The sequence below is a fragment of the Oncorhynchus keta genome, chromosome 1 (genome assembly GCF_023373465.1).
Source record: "Oncorhynchus keta strain PuntledgeMale-10-30-2019 chromosome 1, Oket_V2, whole genome shotgun sequence".
In the NCBI taxonomy this organism is placed as follows: domain Eukaryota; kingdom Metazoa; phylum Chordata; class Actinopteri; order Salmoniformes; family Salmonidae; genus Oncorhynchus; species Oncorhynchus keta.
In genome coordinates, this window is record NC_068421.1 from 40,783,962 (window position 1) to 40,803,599 (window position 19,638).

Genomic DNA, 19,638 nt, shown 5'->3' on the forward strand with positions numbered 1-19,638 from the left:
TAAACTGCCACTGGGAGACCGATCACTTCATTCAAGTTGTTTTGTTTTATACATACTCTTCCATTTAGAGTTCATTGTTACATCTAGTTAATCCAGAGTTAACATCAAAGAGCCAGCTATGGTCTGGTTTCTTATCTCCCTCATTGATGTCCAATTGAGTTTCTTTACATTGACGTTGGATCACAGAGAGTAGTCTGACACCATTTTAACAGAAATGCTTGACATGTTTGTCCACGTATAATCCCAGAAGCACCATAAAGCACCATAAGGTTAGTATCGTCCGTTTCGACCGTCCTATCTAATCAGTCAAAAAACACTAATTACAACCAATCACTGCGTATATTACTTTGATTAGAGGAGATCAAAGTCATTATCCTTTGAACCAAATATGTATATGTTATTTTATGATGAATCTGCGTGGACCGTTTGAAATGGACATCTTCAAAAAAGGTAAAGCCATTATGGGCCATTAGGCATTTTCTTTAGTACAAAAAGGGATGTAAAATGGCATAATAATGAGGGGTTACATTTGACAATTTATCTTGTTTTTGAACTGTCAATGGATGAGTATATAATCTGGGGTTGATCATAAGACTGCACATTTGAAGGAGGACAGTGTCCCTGGTTGGAGAGGTGAGACAAAAAAAAGTAGCCCTGAGCACGAACCTAACTGTTTTAGAGGGACTTTTACCCCTGAGCATGGATACGAACAACATTTCAAACTTCAGCATTGAACGCATTTTAGGCACTGAAGTGGGACCTTCTTATACAACTGGAGCCGAATCTTCACAACATGTTGCATGTTTGTCTGGCACCTTCCACCATGGACACTCAAATCCACATAATGAAAACTGGAAATATGGTATGCCTAGGGATTTGACAACCGCACACATGCTGCAGGTTCCGACAATATCACACACGTTTGATTCTAGTAGCAGTTACCTTAGTTATGGATCATTTCATTGTCATCATGCAGATATTAATCTGTGTCCTACTGCAACTCAACACAGAGTTTTCAACGATGAAAGAGGTGAGATAGTGTTACATTTGATTATGTCACTACATAGATTGTATGTTGAGGCCACAAAGTATTGAACTGTAGTGCTACATTGTTACAAAGTATTAGGCCTACCATTTTTCTTCTTCTCTTTGCTTGCTTTTGACTGCTTAATCATGTTTTTCTTAAAATATTTTTTTAAATCTCAGGGTCTCAGCCTCTGTGCACTTACTTGAACCAAGGTGGAAACCAAAAAAATCGTGGCAGAATGCGCACAGTGTTCACGGACACCCAGACCAAACAACTGGATCAGCTGTTCGAACAAACGAATTACCCCAGCGTCGAGGGACGGGCTGAACTAGCCAGGAACATGGGCCTCACGGAGGAAAGTGTTAGGGTAAGAGAAGGAAGGATACGTTTGCTTTTAGAAAAGTGGTTGTTTAACTGTATAAGTTACAAGTTATGTTCTGGACTTGACATCATTTGTTCTATTTCTCTAGGTATGGTTCAAAAACCGTCGCGCGCGCCGAAAGAGGCAGAAGAGCGGCACCAAGGCCGAATCCCCAGACCTGGCTACTTCGAAAAGAGACCGGCCAACAGTCTACGACAAGCGCAGCTTCCAGGGAAACAGCTTCTCATGATTCCTCTGATGATAACAAGAACATGATTTCTTTACACTAATTTATGTTCACTTGAGTTCATACTCCTTTAGGCCCACTCACAACGCGTAAATATCCCCAGATAGCAATTCATCGGTGGGCATTTCATGTAAAAACTAAATTTAATTGTTAGACCTGCAATAAATGCACATTTGAGCAATTACAGTAAGTGTCTGAGTGATTTATCTCTAAAGTTGTTTGAACAAAAGCAAGCAACAGCAAATGTAGAAAACAACATCAACTTTTATTAGATTCATAGTCAGAGTTGTAATTATAAGCATTTTCATGCTGAGATACACCATCGTAAAAAGAAACTTTCAGCAAATAAAGAGCATGCAATGAATATTATTCACGACACTATAATAAATCCAACAGTACACCCCCAACCCCCAGTTAATTAACTATTTTTGGACACAGGCACCAACACACTGGAAAACTGGAAAATAAAAGTACACTTAGTGAAATTATCTAAATATATTTTTAACAAACTGCAACGACATGTCTATGAAGAAAATTAACCATTGTTGAGATAGAGTTTTAGAATAACATGTTTTTTTAGTAAAAAAAAAAAAAGACAGTACACCACTTAATAAGATTACATACATGTTCATAGTGTCCTCGAATGAACATAACATTTGAAGAGAGGACTGACTCATCAACGTAGATTCTTGTCAAGTTGTTAGTTGTAGATGATAACAAAGTAACACATTAGTGACATCTACTGGCATATTATGGTACACATTATGCTACCAGAGTGTAACATCGAGGCAATAACTACACCATTTTGGTCAATCTTGGCATCAAACGACTTTTCTTGAGCATAAAATCTGCCAGTCAACCAACTATTGAACTCAACCATGTAGTAAGTATGAACAATGTTGCACGCTATACTTATTTCTAATGACATTTTTCCAGCATAAGTAGTAAAGACAAGACATTCTGATGTGTTCGTACTCATTATCAAGCACTTCAGTATGGGGCGAGGATTTGTTTATCTACTAGTAAAGAAACTCACAGTCCTTGACACAGTATAATTTGAGCCTTTCTTGGCTAACATAGGATTTTAACAAAGCGAGCTGTCCTGATAAAGTTTGCAACATTTTGTGTTGAGATAGTAATTCAATTAAATTAAAAAAGGAGAAAAGTTCCAAATGCCACAGGATCTTAAGTATCCCATTAAATGACTTTGATGTTTAATGGACGAGTTTCTCTCAAACTGGATATACTCATCTCCCTTATTCAGATCAAATCAAGCTGAAGCTGATTCCCTCATAGTATCCTTGTTGTTCAGCGGCTCTCTTACAGACCTAGTCATAACTTTACACTAGCAATATCAAAAACAACCACGCTTTTCAAGGGGCGATTTTGGAAAACGACATGGTGCAACAGTATTTAGACACTTCCTGATAATGAGTATTTTTGTCGTTGTTCCGCAGTGCTGTTAACACAGGATGTTCACAACGGTGTTCAGAGTGCAGGAGGAAGTTCAGGTGTTTTCTCTCCTCCTCATGGTGTTCTTACATAGTGTTTGAGTAGACAAAAGACACTATCCATATCCACATTGCAAAGTACACAGTTAAATATTGCTGTTTTTATGCACATACTCATAGACTTTGACATTAAAGCGCACACAAGTTTAGACGGTCATATTTTTTTCTCCCTAATGCTCACACCCACAAACTTACCAAAGCCTAACTTTGAGAGAGAAGGAGAGAGAAGCATGAGAGGATAGCCAACAGAGGGTGTAAACTATGGTAGCACTGAGCTAGCAGATGTTCCGTCTGTGCAGATTTAGCCTGAGATTAACACTTTTGGTGCCACAAGGAACCTACAGATGGGGAGGAGGGTACTAGTTTATTAAGAAGCATATCTTGAACAAGTATATTTTGGTACCCCTGTAGATTTCCTATTTCTATAAACAAAACTTAAAAATGTGGGCAAATAAAGCTTTTTTAAACATTACGTTTAAGTTAAAAGTTAAGCAAAAGTTATTGCTACTTCATGCTACACAATAAAGAAAACAGCTTTAACAATATTAACCTAAGTGGTTTTCCCTTATATTACATTTTGGGGTGAGCAGCTATTTTGGTTAACGTAACTTGGATCTGAGACCAACTGGTTCAAAAGTGCAATAAACACCTAAAACCAAGTTATGAAAGTCTTATTTGACCCACTTATGGACAAATAGAGGTGTCTATAATACTACGATTTATACCATTGCTAGAAAATTGTCTTTCAAGGGTAGAGAAGTTATCTGTGCAGATAAAGATGTCCTTCAGAAATTAAGTTGGGACATTATGATTGACATACGTACGTGCTAGCATTACATTTCCTAAAACTGGTAACTAGTATTTAACAGGGATCTCTCAAAGAATTTAGTTCCGGAGACCAGGAACTTCATTTTCGGACCATGTGTGAGCATATTACAATTACACAAGCCCATTAACAAGCATATCAATACTATATACAAATTTCCAATTGCACATTTGGGAAAATTCTCAGAGTGCAAGTGGAGAAATAGTGGATGTAGGAATCCTGAATAATATTAAACCCTGTTTTCTTTAGGACATATGACATTAGAAGAACATGACCATATATCCATGTCACATCTTTTCACAATAAAAAGGCATGTTTATGGGAAAATAAATTAGTAACACATTTTGGATCAATCCCTTTAGTACGACAGACAGACAATGTGTTGGTCTCCTCTGAAATACTGGAAATGAGGATGAAGCAGCAGCAAATCAAAGTATATCAGTATGTACTTAGTCATTTGAAAGGTTCCCTAGTAGAAGCTCCATGGCATGAGAAGTTGGCTGACTGGTCTAAGGGTTTTGGCAACTTCTGACAGGGTAACAACAAGCAATCGACACCAAAATAGAGAAACTTACAAAAACTAAATGAATATATCTATTAGATAGTTGCTTTTGTAGAGTTTGTGTCCCAGATTTCGAGTTACAATTATTTTGTCTCATTATTAGTGTTACAAACGGAATGCAGGATGTTAGTTAACATACAAGGCACTAGGTTTTGCTATAGGACTGACTGCAATCAAGGGGAATGGAGAGTGGAGGGGGGGCAGTGATTCACTACTGTAATTCTGACAGCAACAGCCAGAGAAAAGCACAAATGAAAGATGGACACTAAGAGGAGAGCAGTAGATCTTTTGAGGAGGAGGAAGAGGAGGTGGAAGGAGAGTGTGGTTAGGACTGCATCTCGGCTCGCAGCATCCAGGGGAACCAGCAGCAGAACAGCAACCTGAGGAAGAGGATGAGCAGGAGGAAGAGGAGAGGGATTCGCGTCACTGGACATATTCATCAACAGGAGCTTATTTCTAAGGTGCTATTTGTTGACTCAGAGACAACACAGAGAGGAAAAGAAGAGACTCTACCTGGATATTGAGCTCTCAGACGTGATGTCCTTAGGTGACCTCACCGCGTTGAATTTACGCTTTGGCTGGTTCACTAGAATAAACAAAGAACATCTTTGGATAGAATGCAGACGTGGGAGGAGAAGGTACATGATGACATGGGCTGGCTAACATGACCACATGACCGGACGGATTTGACCGTAGATACTTACTAGACACCTGGTGGACTTTCTTCACCATCGTGCCGTCGCCGCTCTGACCGTCCTTTGATCCGCCGATTCTGAGAGATCATTAAAACAGCCGCGCTTAGTATTGTACAAGACGGTCAGTCTGTTCAGAATGAACCTTTACAATCACAACAGAGAACGTTTGATATTGTCAAGCTCTTCGCCTGAGAATGACTGTTAAGCATAGTAACATGCTTATGCCACATGTTCTGTACAGTAAAATGCTTTCTTATCAATAAAGTCGTTACGTTACCTTAGGGTCATTTAAAAAAAAAAAAAAAACTGGTGTTAAAATAGGTAATGTTACCTCTGTACGCGAGACGGGGGTGCAAAGACACCGTACTTGGGCAGGCAGGTGAAGTAGCGGACACCAAAAACAGACCCGTCATGCTTTCCTGTGGGCTGCTCCAGCTCCACACCAAACCAGTAACCTGGACACACAGACATCATCAATAGTTCAACTTGATTAAACATTTCTAAGCATTTGTCAAACATTTCTTGAAATTACCACCACCAGTGTTGCAGTGACTTGATTTCCCAGCAGACCTACCTGGGGCAAAGTCTGTCTTTCCGTAATAGCGTATGATTCCCTGCTTCACACCAGCAACCAGCACCCGGTCTCCAAGTTCCACTTTCACCCCATCTGGGTCCAGACTGGCCACGGACATAGACTTCTTCCTCAGAGCTGATGGAGGAAATCAAATGTTAGTTAATATGCTATTTTTAAGCAATAAGGCACGAGGGGGTGTGGTATATGGCCAATATATCATGGCTAAGGGCTGTTCTTATACACGACGCAGCGCGGAGTGCCTGGATACAGCCCTTAACCTTGGTATATTGGCCATATACCACCAACCCCCGAGGTGCCTTATTGCTATTATAAACTGGTTACCAACGTAATTAGAGCCGCAAAAACAAATATTTTGTCATACCCGTGGTATACGGCTGTCAGCCAATCAGCATTCAGGGCTCGAACCAGTTTATAATGTGTTATAAAGTCTATGAGTCATGTGTTATTTATGTGTTATAAAGTCTGTGATTCAACAGATGGCTTGTTGTGCTCCTATGAGAATGAATGTCATGGCCCTTGATGGGGAAACTCTTTTGTGGAAGCCGCATTTCTGTTGTACAACTGACTAGGTGTCCCCTTTCACTTTCCTGTACCTTTCTCTCTCTCCATTATTTCCTTCTTTTCTTTCTTGTTCTTTCCTGTGACGCGGGAGAAGTCCATGCGGGGCGTCTTGGGTGTGGAGGTGACAGAGGAGGGGGCCAGCTCAACAGCTTTGGAGATTTTCGACACTGGAGCAAAGATACCTTCAGGACAATAGAAGTGATTAGAGAAAACCCTGAAAAAAACCTGCATTGCATAAAACCTGCATAAAACTGACAAAGAAAGTTATGAAATCAAGTCTTCTCTTTGCTCTTTTCTCACGGGGAATCTTAGCGCATTTCAATAGATTTAAGAAAGAATTCCCAAAATGTGAGTGAAATAACAGGTGGTTACCCAATTTGGGGGGGCAGATGAAGTAACGCACCCCCCCCACACTTCCGTCGTTCTTGCCCTCTGGCTCGTCCAGCTCCACCCCTACCCATTGGCCACTGGCGAACTCCGTGGTCCCACAGAAGCGCAGGGTGCCCGTCTGTGGAGGAGAGACATTTATATTGGATTTTGACTATCAAATTTGTATTATTGAAGGTGATACCAGGCAGGATTAAATGGTTAACAACACTTCTCCACAGCACTGAGGTAGGACTAGTCTCAGAGACATCTCTAGACCAGGGCAGCATGCTTATCTGCTACTTTTCTGTCATTCTTTACTACTGAGATACTAGGGCCCAGGCCTGGCCAACCCTGTTCCTGTAGAGCTACCATCCTGAAGGTTTTTGCTCCAACTCTGATCTAGCGCACCTGATTCTAATAATTAGCTGGTTGATCATCTGAGTCAGGTTAGTTACTACTAGTGTTGGAGCGAAAACCTTCAGGAGGGTAGCTCTCCAGGAACAGGGTTGGCCAGCTCTGTGACTAGGCTATGGTTAGTAGTCTACCCATCTCAACACAATAACATATTTTTTAAGTGATTATACTGTGGTCAGTAGGGCATACACTATATATACAAAAGTATGTGGACACCATTTCATTTGATTGGATTCCAGTTTCTGACATACAGTAGGCCACACATAGGTTTTCAATGCATTTGAAGTGCAGTTAGTGATGCATGGTAAATACCAAATGAATGCACCAAGGGAGACTACGTCGTTTAGTGCAGTCAGTAATGCGGTCAGTCATGGAAATACTGAAAACACGATTAAATGTGTTCAGTTATGCAAGTAGACACAGGTCGAGGGCTACCCACCTGCTTCAGGTGATGCAGAGCTGAGATGTCAATTTCATCACTGCTCGATTTTTTGGGGAGCTATACGTGTTAACACAAGTGGGAATAAATGTTTGCTAGAATTCACGTTCTCTTCTCACACAGTACAACAAGCAGCAGGGCTCCACCATATAGGATGAATGATACCTCATACTGGCCACTATAAAAAAATATATAAAGATAATTGAAAGCCATTTCAATGGTCTTAAGCACATAAACGCGCTCATAAAATTCAGCAGTTTATTTTAATTCACTTTTTTCAGTCTTTGAGGCTCCCATTTCTCACCCTTTGCCTCCCAATCCTGACAAACCGCACACACACACACACACACACCTTCATGTCGTCCAGCACCACACGGTCGCCCAGTTTCAGGCCGATGGAGGTGAGCATGAGGTTGCCAGGGATGTTGTCGTAGTTGAGCAGGGTGGCGCGGGGCAGGTTGCAGCTGAGTGGCACAGAGTCCAGCAGCAGCTGCTTCAGCTCCTTTGCCACCATGGCCGCCTCTGCTTTGTCCAGAGTCATGTCCATGGGGTCAGGGACCACCTCGGCCGGCCCCTGGCCCTTATCATTCTGTCAGAGAGCGAGACAGAGAAGGAGGGAGGGGAGGGAGAGAAAAAGGGAGAGAGAAAGGGACATCAGAAATAAATTGGCATATTTGTGTCGAAGTCATCCCCACATAAAACAGAAACAGAATCTGTTTTATCTGAAACAGTGTTTTTAAAGAGCGACTCCCCCTAAAAAGCAACTTCTCATTTTGAAAATGGTCTATGTGGCATTGATATGAGCCATAAACATTTATTCTACTGTTAAAATTGACTACAAAGTCTAAATAGGATAGTTTTGGTTATAAAGTCAGTCTGAGATTTGCGAAATGATAGAAATAAAGTGTATTTCACGGAATAAAAGGGTACTGTAACAGTTTAGCTTTGGTTGGGTTTATTTTAAGCCTGCCCACATGCCTACAGCTGGCAGCACCCAAGTAATCATCAATTCGGTGCACAGCTGCATGAGACCTGATCATAATGTCCATGGTCAATTTGGTTTGACATTCGATAGCCCTATGGGGCTAGTTAGGGAAATCAGTAAATTACACAGTGTACATGGGACAATATTTTTAAATGCCAATAGCTCCAAATTTCAATGATCTAACAACCTCAAACCAACTATAAATTGTAGAAATTCAAATACAAATATTGAAATAATTTAATGAGACAACTAAAAGGTGGGCAACATAAAAAATACTGCGCCATTTACATTGTGTAAATTATTTATGGTCCCTAACAAGCCCCAGAGCTATCAAATGTCAAACCAACTTGCCACGGTCGCACACCAGCTGACTAAAGCTAATTGGTGAAAGAAGTTGGCTAAAAAAAAGCAATAGCTTTCCTAAGCGACTTCAAGGCCTGTTAGACTGTTTCACGTTATCTAGAAGGGTGAGTGACTGTAACCGTGTACTGTTTTGAGAGAGTGAATGTACAAACCAAAGACTGCTTGCCACGTGCAAACACACACAAAATAGTTATTTCTTATGAAGTTGCTTCTTAATGACCAAGCTGAAAAACGAGGCCAAATCAGGAGGTTCAGCTCCCTTTTAAGTTATCAAGAAACCATATCAAAGAGACATGAAACCTCAGATGCACACCCATTCTATTAGGTCCACCTATATACTGTGGTACCGGGTCAGGCCCCCTTTTGCCTTCAGAACAGCCTGAATTCCTCGGAGAATTCCACAAGGTGTCGGAAACGTTCCACAGGGATGTTGGTCCATGCTGACGCGATGGCATCACGCAGTTGCTGCAGATTGGACAGCGGTACATTCATGCTGTGAACAGCCCGTTCCATCTCAACCCAAAGATATTCTATTAGGTTGAGGTCTGGGGACTGACCAGGACACTCAAAATTAACTGAACTCGCTGTCATGTTCCAGGCGATGTCCACTCCTCAATTGTCCAGCGTTGGTGATCCCGTGCCCACTGGAGCAGCTTCTTCTTGTTTTTAGCTGAAAGGAGTGGAATCCGGTGGGGTCGTCTGCTGCGATAGCCAATCCATGACAAGGATCGACGAGTTGTGTATTCCGGGATGCTATTCTGCACACCACTGTTGTACTGTGGTGTTATTTATGTGTTTGCTGCCCGCCTGTTAGCACCTTTTCTTCTAAGAGTGTATCTATAAAATTAAAGGGTTCCAGGTAGAACCCTTTCTATAGAGGGTTCAACATGGAACCCAAAAGGGTTCTACCTGGAACCAAAAAGGGTTCTCCTATGGGGACAGCCGAAGAACACTTTTGGAACCCTTTTTTCTAAGCGTGTAGCTTGCACGATTCTTGCTGCTCTCCTTCGACATCTCTCATCAACAAGCTGTTTTCGCCCACAGGACAGCTGCTGATTGGATGGTTTTTGATTGTCACGCCATTCTTGGCAAACCCTAGACACTGTTGTGCGCGAAAAGCCCAGGAGGGCAGCCCTTTCTAAGATACAGGATCCGGCGCACCTGACACCGACAATCATACCACACTCGAAGTCGTTTAGGTCACTTGTTTTGCCCATTCTAATGTTCAATCCAACAGTAACTGAATGCCTCGATGCCTGTCTGCCTGCTTTATATAGCAGGCCATAAGACTCACTGTCTGTAGGAGCGATCAAGCACCTAATAAACTGTCCAGTGAGTGTATATGCCATATTCAATTTCAGCATTTCTGTTTGTAGTTAGTTACCATGAGAAAGAGACGTACAAAAGAGAGGTCTAGTCAATAGTGCTCTTACCCGGACAGTGGGGTTGGCTCCATGCTCTAGCAGACACTGGACTGATCCCAGACACAGGTTGGAGGCAGCGATGTGCAGGGCTGTGCCATGGTGGAAGTCACTACAGGTGGAATTCAGCACTACAGAGACAGTACAACCAGGTTCAGATCAAATCAATCTGAATTGTAAAGCCAACGTCACCTATTGTCTTAGTTTTATTCTAAAAGCGTAAGCCAATTCCTTCTCCTAGGGGTCCCTGAAAGCATTGCCAATTTAATCTCTTAGGAGTCTCGTGTTGTGCTTGAGACCCATGGTCCGTAGGCAGGAGAATAACAATTGAGACAAAACGGCCACAATCAATGGTCAGGTGTGGTGGAGCGATGATAAATCAATGTAGGAGTTAATGAAATGGCCTTGGGTCAATGTTGGTAGGGGCTGGATGCAGTTTTCGTTCTGATTGGAAGTCCAGGGAGAGGAGGGAGGAGAAATACAGGAACATACAGGACATAAACCAGGAGCATGCTAGAACTGACAAGGTCCAAGCAGGAGCTTTGGAGTGCGAGTGTGTGTGTATACAGTGAGTGAGTGTGCGGACAGGGTGAGGGAAGTTTTCTGGGGAGTGTTTGGAGAGGTTTATTAGTGTCCAACAGCTCCCGAGGACTGACTATGTTGTTAGTCGGCTAGGTAGGCTACATGGGTTGTGTTGACGCTACTCACCTCGGGGTTTGGAGGCCTTGAGGAGAATGCGAATCAGCTCTGGCACGTCGAAGTAGGCTGCGTAGTGCAGGGCATTCATGTTGGTCCAGCGGCTGCGGAGACTCACGTCTGCCCCCAGGGAAATTAGCTGATTGGACAGCCTGAGGGCAGCGGCAGGGTCACCTGGACGGGGTCACAAAGATGGACAAAATTTGTAGGAATCTACAGTAAAACTGCACTGAATCTTAAACTAAAAACACTTTATTTTATGAAAGCTTTATTAAGGATTCAGACATTTGAAATGAACAATCAGTTGAGGGTTTGTTTGAGAGTCTCACCGACTCCATGGGCCCCGGCTTTGCAACTGTAGTGGAGCAAGGTCATGTCTGTCAGTCCGTCACGGTCGTTGACATGGCAACCACGCTTCAAGATCTGAGAGGAGACAAGGACTGTTCAGTGAAGAGAGAGAGAGAGCGAGAGGCTAGGGGAAAGGCAGAGAGAGAAGTACTATCAGATGCCTTTAAAACACTATGAAACACTAAGGCCAGTCATCACTCACACATACAGACCACACCACCCCAGGGCCATAGCCTCTCATCTCTCTGAGTGATGCTCCCTGTGCTTAGCGTAGCCACATTAGCAGGATGAGCCATTCACACCCAAATAGCACAGACGTCACGTGTTCGTGAACTCTAATGATGGGGAAGGTGAGGATAGCTTCCTGTTGTGTCATGAATTAAGCGCCACGTTAATTTCCACTGTATTGCAACTTCATCAGAGGCTGTCCTTGCTGAGTAGCATCCATCTACATGAGGAACCGGCAGCCATTTTGGATAGGTAAAACATTTGAGGGAGACAAGTATTGAAATGATGGCAGTCGTTACTGGAAGTGACATTCATTAACTATGCTGTTTCAACTGAATATCTAAGCTTGTACTCGGTACATTGGAAACAGTACCAATGGGAGATAACAGCAAACTATTCATGGCACCCTTTACAACGTCGAATAACCTCCATCAATGTCTCGCTGAGTGTCAGATGTGCTATGTAAAGCCATATTCCCAACGGTGAAGATATGAAGATGCAGTGAAACTCCAGTTAATTAGCTCTCTCCTCTAGTGCCAGCAGACAGCAGTGACGGGTGTCGAGTGACAGGTGAAAAAGGACCCATCCTGATTCCTGAACTGGACGAGCAACTATCTCGGGACAGTTCGATATCCACCCGTGTCAATCAAGAGAGACGAAATGAGCACACTCTCCTCAAGCCCTGAGACTATGCCTTTTCATACAGAGGCATGTAGTCCAACTGAATGAACAAGATATTATCAGACAAGTCCTCTCCTGAGGCTTAATGAGGACACCACCATGCACACTTTCATGATTCAACATGGATTCTATAAGATGGATCCCTGTAGCTACAATGCTAACACGAGGCTAACATTGTCGAAAAGGAATTTGGGGCTAGTAACTGATATTGGTGGAAATTCTTACTGTCCAAGTAGCTTGTTAAGAAGCGGTGGCCAATCTGTATGTGCCAAAGCCATACACTCCTGATTCGACTTCATTTAGGACTTTGTTAGGTTGAATCAGGTGCGTTCCTGATTTGATTGGAGCAAAAGCCTACATCCACATAAGCCTTTTGCAGATAAGTCAATGCATCTCTGTTAATGAAAATTCTCTCAAATACTGTCAAAAAGACATTGACTATTTGCCAGAGGGCTGAGGTTGTCTACTGAGAGTGCAGCAGAGTGGTTCTTTGCCCATATCTGACAGCCTGGTCTGATTTAGAGTCTGCCTTAGTGCAGAGCCTGTTTGGGTAATGGAAAGACCCTATTATCTCAGCCATCAATCACAGCCATCATGGAGTCCCAGGGGACACCCAGGCTGACTTTACGATCAATCCTAACACTAAAGCTGCAAGGCTAAGAGGAAACCGAGTTAACTAAGAGTGTGTATTTGCTTGGTGTGTGTACATGTGTTTTTATGGGGCATATCTTCCCTCTCTCCAAGACAGTAGGGCGGGATTAGGAAATGAGTCTGAAACTTGAAGTATGCATACTTTATGTTGATTCACATCCCACCCTCATCACTCTTCCCCCTCAGGGTTATGAGAGTTCCTACTCCTATGGTCACATTAACACTACTCACACTGCAGTAATGGTTGGTCCTGAGCTAAAGCTGTGCACTTTCATCTGAGCAACAGATGAACAGAAGCCAAAGCCACCAAGCCTCCCAACAATACAGATCCCAATATAAAACAACCCATTAAGGCACAAGACAAACATAAGATGAGTATTTGCCAATCCCATGCCCATACACATACACTTGCTTATTCAACAGCACATACTGTGTATGGGCATGGAACTGGGAAAAACTCATCTTAGGCTTGCCTTGTGCCTTAATGGGTTCTCTTTGTGGAGCCTTACCAACGTTGAGGCTCTACTAGTGGGTTTTGTCAAAAAGCACTCACTTACTAGGTTAGTGTGATAACGAGTCTGTAATCTTCTAGCAGGACCTTGGCCAACAACAACAGTGTACCGCTGCTGACCGGCTCAGAGCCGCAGGAGTTCACCACAAAGAGCGGTCGAACAACACAATTACTAGGCCTGCATCGACTGCATTCCTCCAGGGATCAAGGAACTTGATGCGTCTGCCCTGTTGGCAGCTCTGAAGAGCACGAGAGCAGAGCAGCAAGCTGAGCACAGACCAATGGACTTCTCTCCTTACTGCAAATGCAGCATGTGGTGATGGTGACCAACTCTAGAAGGTTGCATGCAGCTGAAAGGTCACTGCTCTTTAGATAGTAAGGGATTTAATACATTGATATTGTTCATGAGATTTCAATGAATTTGAGCTAAAAGGTGTGCATTGTTGTGTGTTACAGTATGTTGATGAGCGTTTCCATGTTCTCTTCAACTACTGACTACTTTCCTGTGTGTATTGTATTTTGGTTGGAGACCTCTATCTTTGCTGCACTATGCAGTAATATACTCTATCGGTTTGTTATGTACAGTAGAAATAAAGAAAACAATTATATGGGTGCAAGCACAGAGCCTTGTGAAACGCCAAATTCAACTTTGTAGGCCAGGGATGGGCATCTGGCGTCCCGCCTCTTTTGTAGGCTTGCGGAAAAATGTCCATAAAAGGAACTCAGTCGGGATCTCAACTTATTGTTGAGAGTTACAATATTAGAATACACAAGGTGCAAATTTGGTTGTGCATCAGCAATTTTTCTCCTGCTATGTCAGTTGGACAGTCACTCAACTAGCCCATGTCAGCTAACATTTTTAGATCAGTAAATTAGTCTAACCAGCTATCTAAACTTGTATTAATCATAGCCAAATTACCAACTGGGTGGCCCCCATTGATTTTGTTAGTCACTCTCATTCAAATATCACATTAAAAACTGCAAACATTTCTCTCCACCCTATGGCACAATGTTTAGAATTGCATTAAATGAGTTATACAATTGCTCAATCTTCTCTCCGCCCCATGGCAAATCCTGTAGAATAGCAGCAAACTTGCTTTATAACTAATATTTTTTATATGCACCATGGTAAAATGTGTAGAATTGGAGGAAATGTACTTTAAAATGTCAATTGTTCCTTTCCGCTGTCAAGAGCAGCAAAATGTTTTGCTCGCAAGTTAGGGTCCCCCCCAACAAATGGCTAGGGCCGGCTCGGACGGCATGTGTGGGTATGAATGTGGTGCAGATCCATGAGCCACTGAGTTAAGACTTTTGTTGTGGCCTCCAGTGTTGTGTCTGAGCTGTATTCAGGCCTGTAGTCTGCTGAAAATCAGACCGGCAGTAACTCACCTCGTTTCCGATGAGGTCGATCTTGTGCTGGACCTGTGGGACCCACTGACGGATGATGGCAAACAGCTCTGGGATGGTGGTGCGCGGATCCAGCAGGATCTCCAGACACGCAGGATCATTTGGGTCAAAGAATGTGAAGGCTGGAAGGGTAGGGAATGCCAACAAGATAATTATCCTCCTCATCAAATCAGTATTACATGTGCCTCTCTTGCTATTTTTTTGTTCTTTGTCAGACAGCATATTGACTCATTCTGAATGTGTGATATTAAATATCAATTTTTTGTTTATTATTACAAAATATACATATATTTTGGGTTGTATTTTACAGGCCTGATAGTGCACTCTATTTAATTACTTATGGAGTTCTCTGTGGGACGTCCAATATTTCTGTCCTGTTTAAAAGCACTGTTTCTAAAAGCAGGATGTGGTAGATTGAAGCCCTACCGAAGTGGGAACACAATTGATCTTACTTTGTTTTTATAATACACCATCATAGTAAATGCATTGAAGCTTGTGGGCAAACTGAAATAAAAAGCTTCACATCATTTTAGCCTGCAGAAACCACTTACATTCATTGGCATAAAGTGTCCAGCAATGCCATACTGTTTGCATATAACAGCCCCAAAGTCAAAATCCATCTACTAAAAGGATCAATAACATGCCATAAAAGGCCTTGTTCACTTATTTATAGATCATATACATTTTATTACATATTTTCATTATGATTCTATGAATCTGCCGAGGTTGTTTTGACCAGGCAGTGGTCTGTGCTTGGTGAAAGGCTCTTTGTGGACCGAGGCTACAGCAGCACATGGCCCAGAGCCCAAAATCCACTGTTACATATAAAGGAGTGTTGAGTAGGGAGCATTATAACAGAGGGACTTGGCCTGTATTCACGAAACGTCCCAACGTGCTGATTTGGGGTCAGGTCACTCCCGTCTATATAATCTTATTCATTATGACCTAAAAAGCTAAACTGATCCTAGATCAGCACTCCTACTATGAGACGGGCCCTGGAGCCTGAGGCCTAGGACCCACCATAGTCTTTGGGGAGGGGGGCCTGGGCAGATGGGTGGACCATGGGCCTCTTCCGGGGCTCGTGAACTGGGCTCTGGTACTCAGAGGCAGGTTGGGCCTCCTCCTCCACCTCGGCAGTATGCTCTTTAGTCATTCTGCTAGACGTCGGCGGGCCTGGAAAACAAGATGGATGACAAACATTCCTTGAGTGGCACTACAGAACAAACAGCTCCATCGCAGGTTTCTCTGAACAGTTCTCATACGTCTATGACTCAGCCAAGAGTCACATGAAGTAGTAGCTTACAATAGTCTTGTTCCCATGGCAGCCTAGTCTATACCCTCAGAGCAGACAGGCTCTATGTTTGGCTCTAGGGCCTGTGAGAGACGGTCAGTAGTGACTCACTGACCGCACTTACTGACAAGAGATGAGGAGACTCAGAGAGCAGACAGGCTAACAGGCAGTCTAATTGATTGTACCATGTCAGTGCATGCTAATACTAAGTCTTAATGTCCATCATTGTCCTGGACATAGCTAAAGGGCTGAGCTATATTTTCCAAATAGTATATGCAGCAGCAGATTTTGCACATCCGTTCTGACTATGGGAAATCAGGGATGCATGTACTGTACAGTATGTGTTGGACATTGCAGCACTCATTTCTGAGGGGCTGCTGAACAAACAGTAAAACATCTATGCAAAAGCCTTATAGTATCAGGATGTCGATGCTAATGAAATTTATATACAACACAATGGACCCTTTAGCCCATTACGTTGACTGGATTTCCACCGTGAAATAAATGTTCAATCTAGGGTCAGAGAATAAGCTATATGTATTTATTATAAACACCCCTTAAGAACAGAAGCACTAACACAACTGAGAAACGGTTTATCCCAACATTGAAATGGGAACAGTCTATGATATAGCGTCAATTATTCACTGGGTCTTTTTTGTCACGTCCAAGGGCTGCTTCTTCCAAAGTCTGACTGCACGGTGAGCACGCCACATGTATCTAAAACAGATCCATCCGGCCTGAACATGATTATGCTGCCAAGTAATCTAATACACAGACTATATTGTCCATCCATGCCTCTGCTAATCCTTTAGGATTTTGAAAGAAGTCCAGAGAGAGAGAAGAGAGACAGAGAGAGAGCTCATCACACAATCAGTAAAAGCCTTATCCTATTGCGCAGCTGTGCTATTGTATCAGTCTACCAACTCAAGCATTATCGGGTCAAACAGTGAGGCAAAACAGAGGCCATACAGTGGTCTGTGCTGTATTCATTACACTTACAGGCTGACCACACGCATTGCAAAATAAAGGTAGAAATCTATGTTATTCAATTATTGCACCCACACTGCTCGTGCGCGCCAACGAGCGTCTGCGTTGCCAAGGGCTAGAATAGAAATCAGTTCTATTTCTGACGCAGATCGCGCAGCAGGTCCTGCCTCTCCCATCTCCTCATTGGTTTATATAAGCAGATATACACGTGCCATCTCCTCATTGGTTATACCCATGTGGGTGACTGAAAGACAAACGAGTTCAGTGGCGGTAATACACCTAATTTATGAAAGTTGCCAATCGCAATATAAAGTCAAGAGAAGAAAAAGCCTGGAAGGAGGAGAGATGACTAGAAATGATTCGGTTGACCGTTTTATGTGTGGATTAATTGGCGGAGTAGAGGACCTTGTGCATTTCAGGTAAAATAACAACTCAATGTTTATATCCCAGGACAAATTAGCTAGCAACAGCAAGCCAGCTAAATAGGACAAATTAGCTAGCAAGTGCAAGCTAACTAGCCATAAAGAGTTTGCTTTGATATTTTAACCTGCGTGTCATGATGGCTTTTGGTGTGGGTGGGACAAAATACATTTGGCCGCACGTGCGCAGCCGGTTTGGGTTCCGTGTTAGGGTAACTGCATTAACAGAGACCGATTCTGCTGTGATACAGACTCAAAGCCAAATGAACAGCCCCCACTCAGGCAGATACCATCCTCCTGATACTCTACAAATCGCCTGTTTCCTTCAGTTGCATCATATTGAGGGGGTTCCTAGTCGTGTTTGGATATGGAAACATAACATGGATACATAGTCAAGAGATATCATAGCCTGGATGATTTGGGAGCAAATGTCCCTGCGCAGTGAGTCACTTTACCCACGAGCTCCTACATTTGACTTGGATTTCTTCCTTTAGTTATATACATTCTTAAGTGCTTCCCATGATCTGCCCTGAATCAATAGCCACTGCAGAATGGGTGATACAACAAGTTTCCTGACACCCCAAAAGGATTATGTTGAAACAAAGTCTATCCAAGATATAGGGTCCGATGACTGGTAGATAACTATATACCTGTGCTGTGCAATACCTGTCACCAATTATGACTATTCTACTAACAGAGTCCAGTAATGGCAGCCATCATCGTCTCCTCTGAGTTGCCCTGCTCCTCTTAGTTCCTAGCCCTGATCTGACAGTAATGTGTTTTATGAATGAAGTCTCAGTCAAAGACAGCATTTTCACTGGAATAAATGTGATGTATAATTAGCAAGAGCATATTATTTGTTTGAATAAAATCGAGTACTGTATATGACTACGTCTTATGCAACAGTGCTCATATGAGTCAACAAGATGTGTAAAACCTGGAGGCAAATACATTTAGATAGCAAAATATGAGGAAAAACAGGTGCAACAAACCTTACAGATTTTGATCTTCTATTCAATACCTATTGTAATGGAATGAATAGCATTTGACCATTTGGCTGGGTCACACTAATGCCATCCTACTGAATTTGACAAAAACAATAGGCCAGAGCTTGTATGTTTGAGTCATTGACAATAAATAACAACAATACATTAGTGTTGCAATGAGCAATAACGCAAAATGTGCATATTGCATTGCTCTACAACGTGCATATGATAAAATGGGGAAAAAACGAGAAATAACGCCCCGTTGACAAACAATGAGAAATATGCTGGAGGAGGATTTTACAGATCACATGTGAAACTATTCCTTTGATCCAATAACAATGAGAAAACGCATAATACATGGGCCGATGTCTTATGTTTGCGCTTATATGATAAAATGGGCGGAAAAAAAACATCCGCCAGTGAGATTTCATGGAACAGTGTTTTCAGAGCATCCATCTTTCTAGGCTCGGTATCAAGACAAACACACATGCTGTGAAAAACACAGGAAGCAAATACATTGTATCAAACAAAATATAATAATTAGAATCTTATATGCATGAATGATATTCATCTTACCTCAAAACAATCCTTTTTGATTATCTCAAGCTTTTCCTCGCGGTTCAGCTAAACGAGAACAGCAATGGTGCTGAGGATGCTGCTATAATGCTGCGAAGGTCTTTCTCTGTGACTGCGTCACGGGCGTGAACACGCATGGACCACAACCATACACAACGTAGGCTACGAGCACAATTGTGAGTGTCCTTCCTTGGCACAGGAATTCGCCTAGTTACCACAGCCACAAAATTGGCTATAATTAAAAAAATCATGAGGTAAAAAATGGGTTTTTAAAATCTTAATTTAAGATTAGGGTTCGGTATAAGTGTGGTTAAGGTTAAGGTTACATTTAAAATCGCATTTTAAGAAAATAAAGGCCAGAGCTTGTATGTATAGCCCCTTTAGAAAATATAAATGGACTGTTACAAAATGTATATACATATATTTCTTCACATTTTCTAACAGTCCATTTATATTTTCTAACGGGGCTATACATTTGGGT

The 19,638-nt window shown here is 42.3% G+C and overlaps 2 protein-coding genes across 4 annotated transcripts; one reads left to right on the forward strand and one right to left on the reverse strand.

Annotated features, from left to right (window-relative positions):
* The first annotated feature begins 205 nt into the window (after positions 1-205).
* dharma lies at positions 206-1,821 on the forward strand. 2 transcript variants are annotated; one of them, XM_035789013.2, is made up of 4 exons: positions 206-450; positions 977-1,030; positions 1,207-1,394; positions 1,498-1,821. In XM_035789013.2, exons 1-4 carry the CDS (start codon positions 405-407, stop codon positions 1,636-1,638), a joined length of 429 nt encoding a protein of 142 aa, XP_035644906.1. In that variant the 5' UTR covers positions 206-404; the 3' UTR covers positions 1,639-1,821. The 2 variants fall into 2 exon arrangements, with proteins under 2 accessions (XP_035644906.1, XP_035644897.1); XM_035789004.2 differs by lacking the exon at positions 206-450 and having other exon boundaries at positions 511-1,030.
* A 60-nt stretch (positions 1,822-1,881) lies between these two features.
* LOC118385265 (CAP-Gly domain-containing linker protein 3-like) lies at positions 1,882-19,325 on the reverse strand. Of its 2 annotated transcripts, XM_035772257.2 has the most exons (15): positions 19,158-19,325; positions 15,919-16,071; positions 14,881-15,020; positions 11,402-11,495; positions 11,085-11,246; positions 10,389-10,507; positions 7,960-8,196; positions 7,608-7,667; positions 6,758-6,893; positions 6,418-6,567; positions 5,804-5,938; positions 5,561-5,684; positions 5,239-5,306; positions 5,048-5,120; positions 1,882-4,914 (listed from the first exon to the last, which is right to left on the reverse strand). In XM_035772257.2, the coding sequence occupies exons 2-15, from the start codon at positions 16,049-16,051 to the stop codon at positions 4,860-4,862; spliced, it is 1,686 nt and encodes a 561-aa protein (XP_035628150.1). In that variant the 5' UTR covers positions 16,052-16,071; positions 19,158-19,325; the 3' UTR covers positions 1,882-4,859. The 2 variants fall into 2 exon arrangements, with proteins under 2 accessions (XP_035628150.1, XP_035628158.1); XM_035772265.2 differs by lacking the exon at positions 7,608-7,667 and having other exon boundaries at positions 19,158-19,319.
* Between the last annotated feature and the right edge of the window lie 313 nt (positions 19,326-19,638).

What these genes read in the sequence shown, in the direction of transcription:
- dharma (XM_035789004.2), top strand. Translation starts at nt 700, where the DNA reads ATGGATACGAACAACATTTCAAACTTCAGCATTGAACGCATTTTAGGC. An exon ending in AGTTTTCAACGATGAAAGAG is followed by an intron (nt 1,031 to 1,206) that starts GTGAGATAGTGT and finishes TTTAAATCTCAG; the next exon opens with GGTCTCAGCCTCTGTGCACT. An exon ending in TCACGGAGGAAAGTGTTAGG is followed by an intron (nt 1,395 to 1,497) that starts GTAAGAGAAGGA and finishes CTATTTCTCTAG; the next exon opens with GTATGGTTCAAAAACCGTCG.
- LOC118385265 (XM_035772257.2), bottom strand. Translation starts at nt 16,051, where the DNA reads ATGACTAAAGAGCATACTGCCGAGGTGGAGGAGGAGGCCCAACCTGCC. An exon ending in CAAGGCCTCCAAACCCCGAG is followed by an intron (nt 10,508 to 11,084) that starts GTGAGTAGCGTC and finishes CTGTCTCTGTAG; the next exon opens with TGCTGAATTCCACCTGTAGT. An exon ending in TGGTGCTGGACGACATGAAG is followed by an intron (nt 7,668 to 7,959) that starts GTGTGTGTGTGT and finishes TAACACGTATAG; the next exon opens with CTCCCCAAAAAATCGAGCAG.